Source organism: Fusarium redolens (assembly GCF_020744475.1).
Source record: "Fusarium redolens strain MPI-CAGE-AT-0023 chromosome Unknown BKA55scaffold_1, whole genome shotgun sequence".
Lineage (NCBI taxonomy): Eukaryota > Fungi > Ascomycota > Sordariomycetes > Hypocreales > Nectriaceae > Fusarium > Fusarium redolens.
In genome coordinates this window covers 6,009,817-6,027,390 of record NW_025763664.1, presented here as the reverse complement: position 1 = coordinate 6,027,390, position 17,574 = coordinate 6,009,817, and the positions used below count along the sequence as shown (strand labels likewise).

Below are 17,574 nucleotides of genomic sequence, written 5' to 3'. Positions count from 1 at the left end.
TGATCAGGGCCCGTAGAGAGCGCCACAAGAGAAAAACGGCCAATAATTCCTCGCCACAGATTTGGTGGCGGGGTTGATGTGAGAAGGTTTATGCTACTGCAAGCCATGCCAATAGCTCTTCAATAGACCTGATTTGGAGGATATATACAGGGTATTGGAAGTTTAAGATGGAGAAAGGACCAGTGAATTTGATTTCGTCATTGTCTGATCATCAATTGCTGCATCTGTTCTTGGATATCAATGCGAAGTTACGGTGATGAAGAAGATATTTCCGAGGAAGGGAAATTGAAACGTCGCGTAAACTTGGGCGTTTGCATTTGTTATTGTAACACCAGCCTCGCACATTGAAACGGGCTTACAGGGCGAGGGTCGTATTACCGGATGATCGACCCAGTAACCCATTTGTCGTGTCGCTAATCAGGTACGCAGTGAGACGTGGCGATGATCCGATAGTAGCAAATAGCCATTGACGACCCTAAATGCATTGCATTACCATGCATGTCCAACATTCGTTCGTAACGCCTCGTCGGGGCCGTTTCGGCAGAGGACTAAACACCAAGGCTCGGAACTTGAATGTCTTGGGTCAATAGGAAACATCAAGACAATACTAGCAACAGGTTAAACGAAGAGGGGCGAAATAAACTATCACTAGACACTCTCAGCTAGACTTTGAAGCTTCAACTCAGAGTCCAAAACCTCCTGATCATACCCCTGTAACTTGACCACCGACATCCGGTGCTGCATTACCCCCACAACATGGCTTCGTCATCTCGCTTGAGTGAGACCATATTTTTACTAACTATTGGAAATGTATACCACCGCATCTTGCATATGGTGAAAGACTAGACGAAGAAGAGGTTGGTCGACTAACCCCGGAAATGCATCTGTCCAGAGCTGAAATGTACACCGAGAGCCTTCGGGTCCACGGCAGTGAAATAATACCTGTAACTGAAGTCCTAGAGCCTCATTTTGTGAGCTAACCACCGCTTGAATACGGAGGTCTGGATGATGCCGTAACCAGTTTACGTTGATTGAGGCCCAGAAGAGAGAGTTTACCCCCGGCCTGAGCTCGTGAAAGTGAAAGGGCCGGAGCTTCTCGGCCGGGAGTCGGCTCATCCGCCTAACACTTCCCATTCGGAAACATATGGATACCTATTTATGGCCTGCACATGCCAATTGTTTCCCCTCTTCAGCCTTCAGGTGAGGCTGGTCTAAAATCTCACTTTGATCGGATTGTTCAGGCAAGGGTGCTCAAATCAGCTGAATCGAGTCTACTGGGCGCGATGTTACCCAATATGACCAGACCAAAGCGAAGATCTCGTTTATTGTATATCAAGGGTGTGATTCAGTAAACGGGGCCCTTTGATGCATGTGAATGTCACTAATCAGTACGAGCATCGGAGGCAGATCGAAGTACATCAATTGGAAGATTGAGGTGATGAATCGTAGTGAAGGTTTTGAGCTCCATCTTGATATGGAGGATATGTTGTGTAAGTTCAGTAAGAATAATAGCAATGTCTCAGAATACTGGAAGGATGATGGAAGTTTAGATATAACATTATTGCGAACTAGAGGATTAAAAATGTTCTAGGCGCAATAAGTAAGTGTTAGTAATTGTGAAGTAGGGGGTGATTGTTCTTATCTTATCTCCAATCAGCTACCCTAGGTTGATCACTGACGGATCTTATGGCGCAGAGCCGCATTTCCTATATGTCTCTTCAACAGTTGAAAAAAAAAACATAATGTCAAATACGATATGCAGATTTTTCAATGAGTTAGCCTTGTAAGACATTCAGGATTCGGCCGGATTGAGAGACTTGTTATTTCACACTTGCCACCTCTTTCTCTTGTAGAAGTGAGCTATAACCTTAACCATATTCTGTGCAGGATTTATGTGCTTGGAGCAAGTAAAAAGTACAACCTTATTTATTCTTCTCTTTAAGTCAACAATGTGAACGGTATAAGTTAGGGCAGTACCGCGCTAGGATGGTTACTAATATACAATTTCCTCGTTATTTAATTAATCCATCTTGACAACCTCCCAGTTCGTCCAGACGTTACCATTGACGGCCCTAGTATAAGGACAAACCCTCCTAGCCTTCGTGACAACCGATTCCAACATATCCTGCTCCAAACCCCTAACCATAATCTTCACATCCATACGAAGACACATCTCAAGCTCCTGCATATCACCGACAAGATGCACCGTCGCCTCAACGATACTGTCCTCGGGAGAAGTAGGCATGGTGATGCCGTCCCTGGCAGCCACGGCGTTCATGGCGGACTGGAAGCAAGCGCCGTAGCCAGCGGCAAACAGCTCCTCGGGGTTAGTCTTGCCTGCGTCGCCGGGACCGCCGAGGGCTTTGGACATGGTGAGGTCGACGTTGAGGGATTCTGCCTCGACGTGGCCCTTGCGGGCGCCGACGACTTTGGCGTGGGCGGAGTAGAGGACGGGCATGTCGGTCATGCGCCTTTTGGGCTTGGGGGAGGGTTCGGATGAGGTTGTTTCGAAGCGGCGGGTTATGATTGAGGTTCTGAGGAGGGTCGATGGGCTGGTGCGCAGGGCTGCGCGGCGGAGGGATTGCGAGATGCGGAGAGACATGATGGCTGATTTGGACGGCTTCAATTGTTTGTGAACTGAATTGAATTGAGAACTGGTGTCAAAAGACTTGGATTTGTGATGTTGACTTTGGTTCTATGACGTTAAAGTCATGAGCAAATTTAGTCCAGTCAACCACGTCACCATGAGCCTTAGAGTCGCGTCTCTGTAGCAACTCGGTACGTCATTAATCCGAGCCGTAGAATGTAAATCAACAAGTTATTATGGATTTATTTTACGAGAATTATGTAATTAAACTATTATCACGATGCTCTTTAGAAGATAAAAGGAAGCAAGTATAGAGACAAGACATGCAATGTCAGAGAAGGTCAGCGCGTACTACGTATGAGAAGGCTACTATGGTACATCTCAACGTGATTGGGTCAGCTCTGCTCTCGTTTGATTGGTCAATTGATTTAGAATTATGGACCACTTGAGCCAAACGTGCCTCTACCAAGGAAAGCTTCGCGACAAAGAACGACAAGCCATCTTCACTGAGCCCGAAAGCCGAGTTGATTACTAAATGAACTGCAACCAGTTGCAAAGTCAGAATAAAAGACAATCGCTTTTGCTTCTAGAACAATCAGAGACTTATCGGGCTTAATGTGGCTGTTGGTGGCCGTCGCGTCGCCAAGGCGTCAATTGCAAACTCAGCCACAAAAAAGAACAATGTCTAGTGCCGTGACCTCAAGAGGAACAATATCTAGCGTCGCGAGTGGAAGCAAACAGTTGCCGACTTCACATGGAAACGGAAGAATGCATGGCATATAATAGACGTGGAACCTCTTGCCGTGATGGTCGCCGTAAAGTCCACCAACGAGTCCAGACCAATAATTCTAAGAGTGTCTTTACGCGATGGCAAGCAATTCAACGATGGATGTCAAGTTTCCTTTTCAGCAATCAACCGGCACAATCTGTAACAATGCTCAGTGGCCGATGCTAGTTGCCGCTGGACTCGTGGCCTTTACCTCCATCCTCTTGGTCGCTTTGAGATTCTGGAGCTCGACCGGAACACCCAAGGTCAAGATACTCCTTCAAGATGAGATCAAGAGTGCGAGACAGAGGGCGCTTGAGTATTGCTTCAACCCTCGGGCGGTCATGGCAAAGGGCTACGCAAAGGTATGGCAACGACTGTTGCAGATAAGGCTAAATGCTGACGGCTTAGTTCAAAAATGAGGTCTTTGGACTTGATACACAGGATGGTGAGGCGCACGACTGATACGTGGCCGGCTGGACTGACATTTGAACAGGGGTCAAGCTTGTCATCCCACCTAGCTTTCTTGATGAACTGAAGAGTCATCCCGCCCTCAGCTTCAAAGTCTCCATTGATAATGTCAGTGTAACAGGCTCAACCAGGATCGGATCCATGAACTGACTGACCTAGGATATGCAAATCGAGTATACACATTTTGGTGGTCCCACGGAATATGTGATTCATGCTATCAAGGCCAATCTGACTGGGTCGCTTTGTGAGTAACTTCCCTGCTAGAAGCCTCTGGATAAACATGGACTCATGACACCAGCCGCCTTCACGCCGCTACTTCATCGCATGGTACAGAAGAACATGCCAAATATCCTCGGAAAATACAAAGGTTTATCTCCATAATACATTCACTTCTGGCCTTACTAACCAGCGACCAGACTGGACTCCCGTCAAAGTCCACGACAGAGTACTTCGCCTCATCGCCACCAACAACGCCCGCGTCTTCCAAGGCACAGCCGCCAGTCTCGACGAAGAATGGCTCGAAGCATCTACCGGCTACGTCCTAGCATGCTTCGACTGCATTCGCGCTCTTAAGCAGTGGCATCCTTGGCTCCGACCCCTCATATACAGATTCATCCCTGAACGCGCAGCAATCAAAGATCAATGGACAAAAGGTCGCAAACGAGTCATGGCTTCTATGCGTGAGAGACAGGAGAAAGGGGGTAATGTGGAGGATCCGCCTACTATGCTGGATCATTTGAGTAATGGGAGGAATGAACCTATTGCGAATGATATTGAGCTGCAGTTGCTGCATCAGATGACGTTGATTGCTGTTGGGACTGTTACTACGTTTTCGTCGACTACGCAGGCTATTTATGACCTTGTGGCTCATCCGGAGTATATTCCTATTCTTCGAGAGGAAGTTGAATCTGTGCCTCGAGATCAAAATGGTAATTTCACTAAAGACTCGACGGTGGCTATGGATAAGCTTGACAGCTTTCTCAAAGAAAGCCAACGTTTCAACTCACCTGATCTCAGTAAGCTCGCTCCAGCTATTACAACTTGCTCATGAAGAGCTAACGGGCCATAGCAACTTTCCAACGCGCAGCTATCGCAGACATGAAACTCCCAGACGGGACATTCGTTCCCAAAGGCACCAAACTGGAAATCAACACTTGCTCCATCCATAAGGACCACGAGTTGTATGAGAATCCAGAGGAGTTCGATGGCCTTCGCTTTCATAAATGGCGCAAAGCTCCTGGTAAGGAAAAGAAGTACATGTACTCCAGCAGTGGGACAGATGATCTGTCTTGGGGTTTTGGACGACATGCATGCCCAGGGCGGTATCTGAGCGCTATCAACATCAAGCTCATCATGGCGGAGTTGTTGATGAACTATGATATCAAGTTGCCTGATGGCGTGAGCAGGCCTGCGAATATCGAGTTTGAAGTGCTGGTAAGTTTGAAAACTTGAGTCGATGAGCCCTTTTCTGACGTGTGAAAGTGCTCTCCGGAACCAGACTTTGAGATCCTTCTTAAGGACAAGAAGCATTAGATGACACGGCTTGGCCCGGAGCATGTCTAGATAGATGGAGGTCTGGTAGAAGCAAACGGGAGCCCGACAAATTCGATATATTAGCTTTGCAATGGCCTTAGTCAGCCGAAATCCAACCATCATTCATTATTGTGGCTCAGATAACAATGTTAAGTTCACGCACTAGGGCTGTCACACGTTGAGCTGCAGTGACGACGCCAAGCCGTAGCAGACACCGCCGCGCGGGTGATCGCCCAGCCATGTCGGAGAACTCCACATTCCAGCCCGGAGCTATTCTTTGGATCTCCCATGCGATGGGGCTCGGACAAACACCTTAAAACCCTTGAAAAAGGGTAGCTTGGGTACTGGGAAACGCAAAGCAGGACAAGACTAGGTTATGCGACGATGCTTTTCATACTATTAAAAGCCGTAATCGATATCATCCAGTAGTATCTAAACCTTGATCCGCCCCAGGCGACTAATCTCTTTGTTTCTCGGCCTTTCTATCATGTTGTTTGTTGACATACTCAACATCAAGATCCTTCCCAACGGCAAGTAAATCCCTCCTGAGGATGGCTCGAATATGGAAAGCCGTGCAGATGAACCACAGAACAACCAAGAGGACAGTCAAAGCTGATCCAAAGATTTTGATTCCCCTCGATGATAGAGTGTTTCCGACATTGATAGTCGCAAGAGCGAGACCGACATTGGGGAAGACGAGTGCCCACCAGGACAAACTAAACTCCATCCTTTGAACGGCTCGAAGAACAGATATCGCGGATAGGGCTGAGAACCAGATTGCCATGAGCCAGATGAACAGTCCTGCTGCGACTGACATGCCAGACCAGAGTTCACCGGCCGGAATACTAGGGGTGCTGAGAAAGTCGTCTGGGAGAGCGGACTTGGCTTCTGTACCAAGTGCAATCAGACCAGCGCATGTAAAAGCTGAACTCATTAGCATTGGAACAGAGGATTCATCGATCAGGATATCTTACCTGTTGGTCCAACGGCAATAAACATGCCAGGCCTTTTCGAAGCATCAGGCAACTTATGCTGAATCAACCTCGACAAATAAACAGCATAAATAAACAGCGCAAGCATCCATCCAAGTCCCTGACCCATCAAACCAGCAACAATAATCTGCACGGCACTCCACAGCGGTTGACTCCCCGCTACTTTCGCCGCCAATATCCCCGTCACCAAAAACGGATACGCAGGTAATATCCACCCAGGCAACGCCTCCGAAATATCAAGCCTCTCCGTCTCGAAGATAATATGATACTGTGCCACAGCCACCACCATCTCACAAGCGTAATATATCCAGAACACAATCCTCATAGCAGTAGTCAACCACGGTCCTGTTTCTGGACCACCGTAAGACTGTGCGCCCGTTAGGATTAATGCAATGGAGACCCAGAAAGCGCCGAAGAAGAAGGATTCAGAGGGATGATGGAGACTTGTTGAGAATGCGCGGGGTTTCATGGCGAAGCGCGCGATGATTAGGGCTGTGAAGGTTATGAAGAGCATGAGGTTGAGGATGAAGAAGATCTTGCCGATAGTTTTTAGACCGGTGAATGTGTAGGGTTGTTCGCCGAGGAGATTGGCTAACCCGCCTGTTGACATTGTACAAGGGAACCAACTCCATGTTATTCTGACGACGCGGTCTTTTAGACTTAAAGGTCGAGGTGCGTTCTTTGGAAGGGCTCTATCGCGTGCTGAAGACCCAGATTCTAGGTCTACAGGGCGACCATTGAGGGTTCGTGTATCATCCCCTGCATGATACTGCGGGCTGGATGGTTGCGACATTTCGATCGCGACAATTTTCGTATAGAATGTACACCCACGCGATCACATCTCGGACAGTTTATTTATGTATATTGCTCTCAGATAATATCTTCCTTGATTTTTTAATTCTTGGCTTCGTGACGCAGGCCAAGATGTCGTCACTCGGACAGTTAGACCCAGTCTAATTGATCAGAATTTGGGACTAAAACTCCGCTAGAACTCCACTGAAGATTAAGTTGTTTGGCTAGCCAAGGCTAAGAAACGGCAATCGGCACGATGAGATACAGATGCCAGCGAGTCATGGATCTGTTTTTCTGCATTTCCAAAACAAGTATGTCACTAAGCTTATTGAATCTCATAGAGCATTTGCTCGTTAAAAGTCAGTGTAACTTGATATAAACTGCTATTTTATTGCTGGGATAAAGAATGAAGATAATTGGCAAACAACCGAGTCCAAGAAGCCAAGGTCAGAATCCATTACGTTCAGCTTGAGGGTGCCACGCCTTATATATCCCATACAGATACAGGTATCTACTTAGTTGTTATTGCCAAGATAACTTTTTCAATGTAGATCTGAGGCTCTGCTTCCGCTCAGAATGGAGATGCATAGAGACAGAAAAGTAGGAACAAAACATAATTGGATCATTAAAATGACTTCTAAGAATACTGATGAACAATAATTGACCTAAACTCTATTATTTATAGCCAATGACGGCACTTAGATCCTCCAAATGCGGGAATCTCATTATCATTACCGCAGTGACGCAGTTCGACTCCAATTCCCACCATACAAATCCCTGAATCACATAAAGGCATCGCTCGCTATATATCCCTTTCTATCATAGCTTCATTAATCAAATCGACATTTATTCTCATCGTCATTTGCAACGTCTCTAATGCTGTGAAAATTAGTTGTTTATCCCGCACAAAAGCATTTCAACAGATCTCCTACCTCCGTAGCTTCCGCGTACTTAAGAATACCCATGAGCACTATCCGATCTCAATAATGCTATCCCCGTCGCCATCATAAGCGCAAACACCACACAGACAGCGACGATGATTATCACTGCATATTTCGTCCAGTCGTCCCCCTCGAGATGTCGCATGTCTTTGGTCCATTCTGGCATGTCAATCGAACCACCCTGAACCAACCACGCAATGGCGAAAATGGCGATGACAATGACGGTGAAGATGAGTTGTCTGGCATTACGAATAGCCTCTATGAACGGCTGAATTCTAGATTTTGTCTTTGCCATGGTTGTTATACTAGGTGTATTATGATAGTTGAAAAAAACGTCGAGGCTAGATGAAAGGTGGAAAAGTGGCATCATCAAAGGATGACAGGTTGGATTAGAGTGAGGCGTCTCCCCGCATATTATAGGTAGTTTATTAGATCACAAGACGTTGGGCTGATTGAGATGATGCGCTGCTATTCGCTTGTCCATCTGAATATGGCGAATCATGTTGGGTTTCGGATGCTTCGGAGCGTTATTCAGCCAACTGGTAACGTATGTTTGACCCCACCTCTGCTCGGGTTCCAAGAAACAGGGCAGTCAATCAATCTTGCTGACATGGAATTGGGTGCCTAAACAAAGACGTTAGCCTTGTCAGATATTCCCCGAGAGTCCGTTAGTGACGCTTCTGCGTGGCACGCGATCTTCATGTCAATCAGATCGGCATATCCTCGCGGATTCAATCACCGCTCCAAGATTCATCTTGTATTCAGATAAAGGTGTGAACTGAATGCTTTCGCTCATCTACGTCGGCTCAAATTCTGTTTTACTCTCGAATTCATTTGTGCCCCTGGTCGCAATCCCCGCAAGCCTCGTCGGCACTTCGTCCTCAAAGGGACCCATAATCTAAGGCGAGGGCCGCCATCTTCTAGCTGAAGGCACTGGTCTTGGCATAAGCTGGTCTGGATGAAAGTAATGTTAAATCTGTGAAGTGATTTACTCACCGTCGTGACTGTCAATCCAACAACGGTTCATCCCAGTATTCGTCCACTCGATCCACAGAGTTGTCATACAGAGTGAGCTTGCGAGCACTAACAAGAGTTCATACGTATCGCCACTATAGTCTAAAATAATCATGACCAGGGCGGGTTATCTCAACAACTTACAACCGAAGGGAAAATTGATAGAGGCTTACAGTTACCAAAGCATAACGTCTACCAGATATTTGATATTTCCGACATTTGCATGTCATCTTCCTGCTAATTTACTCGCTTTGCGCTCACAAACAAGTCCATCTCTAATGCTCAAGCTATTTTCTGTAGTTGATGCGACGATTAATTAACCAATTGAAGGTTTAACTCCAGAATTAATGACGTGAGACGGTATTGATCGTTTTATAAGCCGAGCGAGAGCTAGACCAGGTTAATCTGAGGCTTGACAAGTCGAAGCTAGCCAGAACAAGATAGTTTCTCCAGAACGGTCTCGATGCTTGATTGATATGCAAGCCATGCACTCCATGAGCTTAAGTGATTGGGTACCGGTTAGGAGCGCCATGGCAAGATCAGATCAGTTTAGAATGCCCCAACCTTATGCTTAACCGAGAGGCCCTACACGAATAGATGGCCTGCTTCATCCTTCTTCAGAATCCAACTCTTCGTTACAGCCTTGCACCCCATGGGCAGGTTGCGCCAACCAAAATGCTTGTTTAGATTGGGCTGCTTTGTGGACCCCATCACAGCCCGCTTGACCAAAATGAAGTAACTAAAAACAACACCTCCACATTAGCCTGGTGTACCCCGCGTTCTAGACTAGCTTCCCCATAAACCGCGGGACTACGGTATCAACATGCCTCGGCATATTCACCACTAGCTCGAAGGCCTACAGGTATAAAGTCGCTACAAGCCAAGGAACCGATCAAGGAGGCCTCGACAAAGATACCAACACCCAATCACAACCCGGAGACCATTACACAGCAAAGATGACTGAGATTCATGGCAACTGTGACCCCAAATTCCACGAGGTTCGCTCTCTTCTTGCGAAGTTCATCGAGTCAGGTGAAGAGATTGGTGCTTCAATTACCATTGACATCGATGGCAAAGAAGTGGTGGATATCTGGGGTGGACACTCAGACGAGAAGCGAACTAAGCCGTGGGAAGAGAATACTATCGTCAATGTGTTTTCATGCACAAAGACAATCACCAGTCTCGCGGTTCTCATCCTCGTCGACAGAGGACTGATCGACGTCAATCAGCGCGTCTCGCACTACTGGCCCGAATTTGAGCAGAACGGCAAACAGGATGTTCTTGTCAAGCATTTGCTGGGGCATACGTCTGGTGTTTCAGGCTGGGAAGAGCCGCTATCGACTGAAGACCTTTATGATGTTGAGAAAGCTACTGCGATGCTGGCGCGGCAAGCTCCGTGGTGGACCCCTGGAACGGCTTCTGGGTATCATGCTTTGTGTTCGGGGCATCTTCTTGGGGAGTTGATCAGGCGTGTTTCTGGAAAGTCACTACGCGAGTTTGTGGACACTGAGATCTCGGGTGTCTTGGATGCCGACTTTCAGATTGGCGCTACTGAGCAAACCTGGGACCGCATTTCTCCAATCGTTCCCCCGGACTTCTCAGGAATTACCCCAGAGTTTGAAGAGGGATCTGTCCAAGCCAAGACATTGCTTAACCCACCACTCGATCCTAACTCTGTGAACACCGGGCCTTGGAGACAAGCTGAGCTGGGCGCTGTGAACGGCCACGCCAACTCTCGCTCACTGGCCCGCATCCTCTCCGCAATCACCTTGGGAGGCTCAACCAGAGGCAAGAAGATCCTATCGGAGGAAACAATCAAGTTGATCTTCCAGGAACAGTTTGCTGGAAAAGACTTGGTCCTCGGACTACCGTTCAGACTTGGTATTGGCTATGGACTGACACCTTCTCCGGCGCTTCCCTGGATCCCGGAGGGCAATATCTGTTTCTGGGGTGGTTGGGGTGGTTCGACTATTATCATGGATTTGGATAAGCGTATGACGATTGCTTATGCTATGAATAAGATGGGTGGTGGACTTGTTAGTAGTGATCGGGCTGAAGCTTATGGAAGGGCCATTTATCAAGCTTTTGAGAAGTAATGCCCAAAGAGAAGGATATTCTCATCTTTATTTCTTCTGGCCATCAATCTTTCAATAAACAGTTTTCTGTCTTCCCCTCTGCTCTAGTCTTACCCTCATTCTACCCTCCACCGCAATGTCTTTCGTTGCATCTGAGTTCCTTGGCGCCGCCTTGAAATATCTCGGCAAAAAGGCCAGCGATGCTGTAGTCGAGCACATCTGCAGTTCGCTCGTGGACAGTCTCATGGGCGACCACAGTGGTCAAGCCGACGCAGAGATGCTTGCCAAACTTGATGAAATTCTGAGCGGGCTGCAAAAGGTTCAAGATACTCTTCAGTAAATTGAGGGACAAATCTCTCAAGTTGATGCCGATATTGACACTGCTGCCATACAGCAAAATGTCGCCAGCATCAATTCATTGCATGACTCTTACTTTGACTGCTTGAAGGGTCTAGCTACTGCAGCTAAGAGCTCAGATGCCGCGTCGCAGAAACAATGCGCAGATTTTCGCGCGCGTCTCGTTGATCTGTCTATTGAAGTCAAGAACGACATGCCTCAATGTCTTGCGACTATTCACGATTTTGTTGCTGGGCAGGGTGAGAACAGCTGTCTTGACAGAGAAGCAAAGGTTACCATTGTCTAGGCAAAGGATATCATCGACTTCTACTGCAAGATGAAACTGCCTTTGATGAAGATCATCATAGTCGAGATGAATGGTGTTCATTTTCTTCGACTTGCCGCGGCGTATCCAGACACTGAGGTCAACTTCCCCGACGGCCCAGCTGCTATAAGTCGTGTTCTCTCCAATGTCGATGCGCAAGACAAAGAATTGCAACGCGTTATTGGAATTGAACAGTATGGACTGGTGTCCGCTATATTCAGTAGATACCCTCAATCGACTCCCGCCAGCATTAGTCTATCCGAGGCACGCGGACTGAAGAGCGTACCGCTCAATGGCCCGATGCACTCGGCCTGGGCCGCGGGGCAGACTACTCAGCTGTGGTACTTAGAGCCTGCTAACAATGGCCCGATCATCACTAATGACTCAAAGCCCAACGCATTTCGGTTACTCAACGTGAATATCAACTACTACATTTCTGTATCTCACAAATCACTTGTCGGGATTCCGATCTATTACGTTGAAGCAACGGGTTCAACTGAAAATGCTGCAACTTGGACGCTGAAGCTGTCTCCTGACTACTCCTTCCATATCGAGCCTCAATCCCCATCCGATCAACTATTCGAGGTCCATTCCGACCAAGGCCAGTTCTACGCTCTTCTGAACTATCGAGACACACCTACAACTAGTTCCCATCCTTTCATCGTCCAAGTGTACCAGGGATCCATCAATAACCTCGGGCCACGTCAACAGGACATCCTGAAACCTGGAGAACTCCTGATTCCGGGTGCCTACCTTGAATCTCCCAGTAAGAAGTTCAGACTTGCCTTTGAGGGTGGAAGGTTTGGGGTATAGGATGTTGATCAGAGAACTTGGCGTTGGGACTCAACTGCAACTGTTGACTCGGACGATGCGCAGGTGGAGTGTTCTCCTAATGGACAGCTGATGTTGGATCAGAGTTCTGGCAATAGAAGGCAGTGGGGGGTGCCAACTGATATTGATCTTGGAGTCAGTGTTATTGTCTCTGACAATGGTAAGATGGAGTTTCATAAAGGTGATGGTAGTCTTCATTGGTGGATTAAGTTAATGAATTCTCTGACATTGCAACTGCCAAATCAAAAAACGCAAAGCTAATAGCAAAGCAATTGAATGAGAGATAGACTTGCAAGCTTTTATAATAGTTACTCAATGTGCAACTGATTAGCTATAGGCATGGAGTTAAGTAGAAATGATCGCCTCTGAGGCCGAAGCCGAAACGCGAAATCCGTAAACTGATCAGCATGGAATTTGGAGAAACTGCGCTGCGAGATCATTGGTTGATCAACCACCGAAGGCGCATTTGCCCCACAGCAAGCAACTTTTATCGAGGCTAAGATCTTACTCTATGGATCATGATGAGCACTGCCGCGAGCCTGCATAATTAGGACTGACTTATAAATCAGCCGGCAATGGAAGCTGGTAGTAAGACCAAGAAGTCAAAACGGTATATAAGTACTGGCTAATACCTTCCCGACAATAATACCATCTCGTTACACTTTCCCATATAAGCTTCTTACCAATCATAAAACATTCCAGTCCCTCCAGAGACTGAACTTCAATCCTACTGCTTCAAGCGTACTACACATCACCAAATACACATACAACCCCCCATCATCAAAATGTCTCACCCAATCATCTTCAACGGCAGTCTCGGTCTAGGCCTCATGCTAGTCGGCCTCGGTCTCAACGCCACCTTCCGCCCAAACAATCATCTTCAAAACCTCGAATTTCCCATCCCCACCGAACCTCTAGCGAAGAAATTTAGTCTCGCGCTTATGAAAATCTGGGGCATTCGCAACATCACTGTCGGCGTGTTGATCTCACTTATCTGGACCACAGGAGAGGAGAGATTGATGGCCAAGGCTTTGAGTGCAGCGCTGGCTATGCCTATTACTGATGGCTTTGTGAGTCGCATTATTATTGGGGGTGGGGAGACACAGCACTGGGTGTTTCCTCCTTTGCTTGTGGTGATGATCGCTGGTTTGTTTGGATACTTTTAATGGTGGATCTGGTACGGTCACTATGGTGTGATTGTAAATTCCATCCGTCAACGGCAGATGTATCATGATAATTCCAACTAAATATACTGATAAAATAATATGATAAATATAAAAGGTTGCCTGAAATATAGGACAAAAGAATTAAGATTTGCATTTTGGCACTTATGCATATACTTACATAATAAGATAAAACTTTGCAGTTCGGCGTTGCCAGCTCAACGTTGACACTAAGAGCAGAATACGTGTATATAACAGCAATCATACTCCCGAAGTGAGATCATCTTTCTAATTTATTTTTCTTATATAATGATTTCCTATGGAATGGCGGTTTAAGGGGTAGTTTGTCCCAACGTCTTGGCGAAAAGCATGGCTCGTTTCGGACTGCTTGGCCAAGAGTCTGTCATACCACGGATGACCCTGTATTTACTTTATATGAACCCCATAGCACTTCGTCAATTTGAATTAGGATCGCCATACAATACTCGATCTATTCAGAATGACAGAAATGGTACCCTGGTACTGTTTTTAGGATCCCTATCCTCATCGTAATCCTCAAATAATAGCAAAAGGGTATTAACCACATTTATACAGTCACTAGGCCATCACTCTTTAGTAAAGTTTCATTATTTACTTAATGGCTAAATGGCCTGACAAATCACTTTACCCAGCATCAAGACCTACTAAATTTGCAGATGTGAATTTCCTGCAGGGGGTTTATGCCTTGGGAAGTACAACAGCCTTGAAATCAGCTTGCTCTTTGACTGTGGAGTATTAGCTTTATTGATTACGTGTTGCCGCCTATACGCGTATTACATAACTTGGCAGAAGTTCCGCATTTGGTATAACTTGACTCGAAACACAGCCCGAAACGCTAAAACCTGGTTATCAGAGGGCGACGTCAGCTGCGAGGCGATGCTAGCCTAATACATCTATTTTCGTATTTTTGCTGAGATTTTCGTATCTGTCTAATCTTCGTATTGACTTTTCCGCGTATTATGTACCATAACGTCAAGCGTATCCAGTTAAGACACCAGGGATCAGCTTCCGCTGATATATAATGGGAATCGCTCGCTTTAGGGAAATGTTTCATTCAATCTTTGTACACGCTGCCCAGAGAAACTTAAGATGCGCCTCTTATACCTCCCCGCGCTTGCCGTGGTAGGATCATTTGTTGCGTCTGGACTTGCAGAGGACCAATGTCGATGCGTAAGTTACTTTACATATAGCTTATCTGCTCTCTAACAGTGTATTAGACAACTCACGATTTTTGTTGGCCCTCTACAAGAACCTGGAACTCGTTGAACTCAACGGTTGACGGACATCTGATCAGATATATTCCGCCAGGTGCTGTTTGCTATAAGTCCCACCCTAGCTACAGCCGTGAAGCCTGTGATAAGGTTATTAAAGAATGGTCTCAGTCAAAATTCCACTCTAGCGATCCTGCCAGTCTTCACACCGAATGGGCCAATGCTGGCTGCACTCCAGTCTATGAGAACGGAACTAGCATCTACGGCGATCCCAAGGCTGGCAAACGAGGTTGTTCAAATGGAGCGCTTCCTGCTTACGTTGTCAACGCTACCACGGCAGGTCATGTTGTAGCAGCATTGGCGTTCGCTGCCGAACACAACATACGATTGGCCATCAAGAACACTGGCCATGCTGGTAACGGAAGGTAAAACAAGATCAGCATCGCTTTTTATGTGTGAACACATGCTAACGTAATTTAGAAACTTGGGAAATAGCAGTCTATCGTGAGTGGAGCCGTAATTCAATACTTCGCGACTCAATGCTAACCTATTTATCAGAATCTGGACCCATAACCTGAAGAGCATCGAGCTGCGGGAAGATTTTAACCTTACTTGCCCCAACGCTAAGGACGCCCCAAGTCCTCGTATGGCAGCCACTGTTGGTGCCGGGGTTCAAGATGGAGAGATGAACGAAGCTTTGGCAGCACAGAATGCGTTGGCGGTTGGCGGTACCAGCAATGTGAGTCTTAGCAGTCGTCCGTAGTGCCTTTACTAGACTGACCTTTGCTATAGGATGTCGGAGTTGTTGGCTGGGCCACTGGAGGTGGTCACGGATTTGCAACAGGCAAATACGGCCAAGGAGCGGATAACATTCTTGAGGCAGAGATTGTCACTCCAGCCGGTAAAGTCTTGGTTGCCAATCAGTGCCAAAACCAGGATCTCTATTGGGCTATTCGCGGCGGTGGCGGTGGCACGTTTGGTGTCATTACAAAGCTAACTGTCAAGGCTTATCCCGCACCCAAATTAGTTATCGGAGGCTTCGACATCAGAGCCAAGCACCAAACCTCGGAGGATCAGTTCTACAAAGTCATTGCTCATGCCCATGCGCTCTTCCCTGCAATTCAAGATGCTGGTATCCATGGCTACTATACAGTTACAGGTCCTCCTGAAGCCGAGGCATTGACTTTCAGTGGATCTTTTATGGGGTTTGACATTTCCAACAAAACCTACGACAATGCTCTTGAACCTTTCAGAAAGATGCTTGAAGCATCCAACAGTACCGTTACTTGGTCTTTGACTAAAATTCCAGTCAGCACTTGGCAAGGACTGCTCAAGGTTTTACCGGATATTGGGACGGTCAGTGCAGGCTATGGCATTAGGGCTTCTCGATTGATCTCACGACAGACTGTCACGGAAAAGACAGAAGAATTTGCAGCTGTATATAAGAAGATTGGTCCTACGAAGGAAGCACCATTGGTACAGAAATTCCCATGATCCTGCCCCGTTCAGAGCGCTAACATACTGATAGAACGGCTTGCCTAACCTCTCTATATCTGGCACCCTCACCATCAGCCCTAAGCCTGTTAACAACTCTTTAAATCCATCCTGGCGAAACGCGACCGTCCATCTGATCACAGGCCAAAGCTGGAGTGATTCAACAAACGAAACTGAAGTCAGAAACATTGTTCACGATGTGACATATAGAAAACTCACATTGCTGAGGGAATTGGATCTTGTCCAAGGAGCATACTTAAACGAGGTAAAATAGCACTCTATGCTCATGCCTGACGCGCTTGGCTAACTGTTAGAAACAAGGCAAACTCAATCGAGCCTGGCTGGCAGTGGTCCTTCTGGGGACCAAACTACGCACGACTGCGTGATATCAAGGAGAGGTACGACCCTGAAGGCCTCTTGTGGTGTCCTCAGTGTGTTGGAAGTGAGGATTGGGTCCAGCGACAGGATGGTAGACTTTGCCGAGCTTTTACCCCTTGGTAAACTCAGTCGTCTCTTATTACACTTCTTATATATGCTTCTTATGTATTATAAAACATCTTACTATTCTAGACTTATTATATATAACTAATTATATATAGTTATAACTCAATGATTTTGCCAGCCAAGCCATACATCCAATTATTGTAAAATCACCCGTAATGGAGAGGCTACACAGGTTCCAGGTCTCTACAATAGTTTAATTATTCTTATTCGGTTTCCTTAGTAGGATACTCTTCGCATGCCTCCATTATAGCAGCAGGACACCCTCATCCATCGATGCCTAGAAGAGCATTGAAACCCTATTCTTTACCACTAATCAAACCTGCCTCCATATTTTCAGTATGTAATAGTTTCTCTAGGTAATAGAGTTTCGGCATTCTCGTCCGGTAAATGGTGTATTAAGGAGAGGGTTTGGTGATCAATTTCCGAGACTGGCATTCGTTGCGTGAAATTTTGGTGACCCATGTTTAGAGTTTAGGGTTCCGGACTATCCGTAAAGTGAC

The 17,574-nt window shown here is 46.6% G+C and overlaps 8 protein-coding genes across 8 annotated transcripts; 5 read left to right on the top strand and 3 right to left on the bottom strand.

Moving 5' to 3' along the window:
* Positions 1-1,896: 1,896 nt before the first annotated feature.
* On the bottom strand, positions 1,897-2,896 carry BKA55DRAFT_552941 (OsmC/Ohr family). The gene has a single exon (XM_046191484.1). The coding sequence runs from the start codon at positions 2,600-2,602 to the stop codon at positions 2,021-2,023; it is 582 nt and encodes a 193-aa protein (XP_046057659.1). The 5' UTR covers positions 2,603-2,896; the 3' UTR covers positions 1,897-2,020.
* Positions 2,897-3,988: 1,092 nt separating this feature from the next.
* On the top strand, positions 3,989-5,276 carry BKA55DRAFT_632804 (cytochrome P450; the record flags this gene model as incomplete). The annotated part of the gene is made up of 4 exons (XM_046196970.1): positions 3,989-4,068; positions 4,123-4,191; positions 4,241-4,840; positions 4,894-5,276. The coding sequence occupies exons 2-4, from the start codon at positions 4,149-4,151 to the stop codon at positions 5,274-5,276; spliced, it is 1,026 nt and encodes a 341-aa protein (XP_046057658.1). The 5' UTR covers positions 3,989-4,068; positions 4,123-4,148.
* Positions 5,277-5,814: 538 nt separating this feature from the next.
* BKA55DRAFT_533468 (voltage-dependent anion channel) lies at positions 5,815-7,142 on the bottom strand (the record flags this gene model as incomplete). Its single annotated transcript, XM_046189473.1, has 2 exons — positions 5,815-6,281; positions 6,332-7,142. The coding sequence occupies 2 exons, from the start codon at positions 7,140-7,142 to the stop codon at positions 5,815-5,817; spliced, it is 1,278 nt and encodes a 425-aa protein (XP_046057657.1).
* Positions 7,143-7,742: 600 nt separating this feature from the next.
* On the bottom strand, positions 7,743-8,541 carry BKA55DRAFT_552935 (uncharacterized protein). The gene has a single exon (XM_046191483.1). It carries the CDS (start codon positions 8,450-8,452, stop codon positions 8,093-8,095), a length of 360 nt encoding a protein of 119 aa, XP_046057656.1. The 5' UTR covers positions 8,453-8,541; the 3' UTR covers positions 7,743-8,092.
* Positions 8,542-9,862: 1,321 nt separating this feature from the next.
* On the top strand, positions 9,863-11,287 carry BKA55DRAFT_552932 (beta-lactamase/transpeptidase-like protein). The gene has a single exon (XM_046191482.1). The coding sequence runs from the start codon at positions 10,053-10,055 to the stop codon at positions 11,190-11,192; it is 1,140 nt and encodes a 379-aa protein (XP_046057655.1). The 5' UTR covers positions 9,863-10,052; the 3' UTR covers positions 11,193-11,287.
* Positions 11,288-11,844: 557 nt separating this feature from the next.
* Positions 11,845-12,645, top strand: BKA55DRAFT_683942 (uncharacterized protein; the record flags this gene model as incomplete). Its single annotated transcript, XM_046198567.1, has 1 exon — positions 11,845-12,645. One exon carries the CDS (start codon positions 11,845-11,847, stop codon positions 12,643-12,645), a length of 801 nt encoding a protein of 266 aa, XP_046057654.1.
* A 619-nt stretch (positions 12,646-13,264) lies between these two features.
* Positions 13,265-13,949, top strand: BKA55DRAFT_552926 (uncharacterized protein). The gene has a single exon (XM_046191481.1). The coding sequence runs from the start codon at positions 13,449-13,451 to the stop codon at positions 13,827-13,829; it is 381 nt and encodes a 126-aa protein (XP_046057653.1). The 5' UTR covers positions 13,265-13,448; the 3' UTR covers positions 13,830-13,949.
* A 1,005-nt stretch (positions 13,950-14,954) lies between these two features.
* Positions 14,955-17,071, top strand: BKA55DRAFT_496972 (uncharacterized protein; the record flags this gene model as incomplete). The annotated part of the gene is made up of 7 exons (XM_046186416.1): positions 14,955-15,035; positions 15,083-15,501; positions 15,557-15,580; positions 15,635-15,815; positions 15,869-16,552; positions 16,605-16,835; positions 16,892-17,071. The coding sequence occupies 7 exons, from the start codon at positions 14,955-14,957 to the stop codon at positions 17,069-17,071; spliced, it is 1,800 nt and encodes a 599-aa protein (XP_046057652.1).
* Between the last annotated feature and the right edge of the window lie 503 nt (positions 17,072-17,574).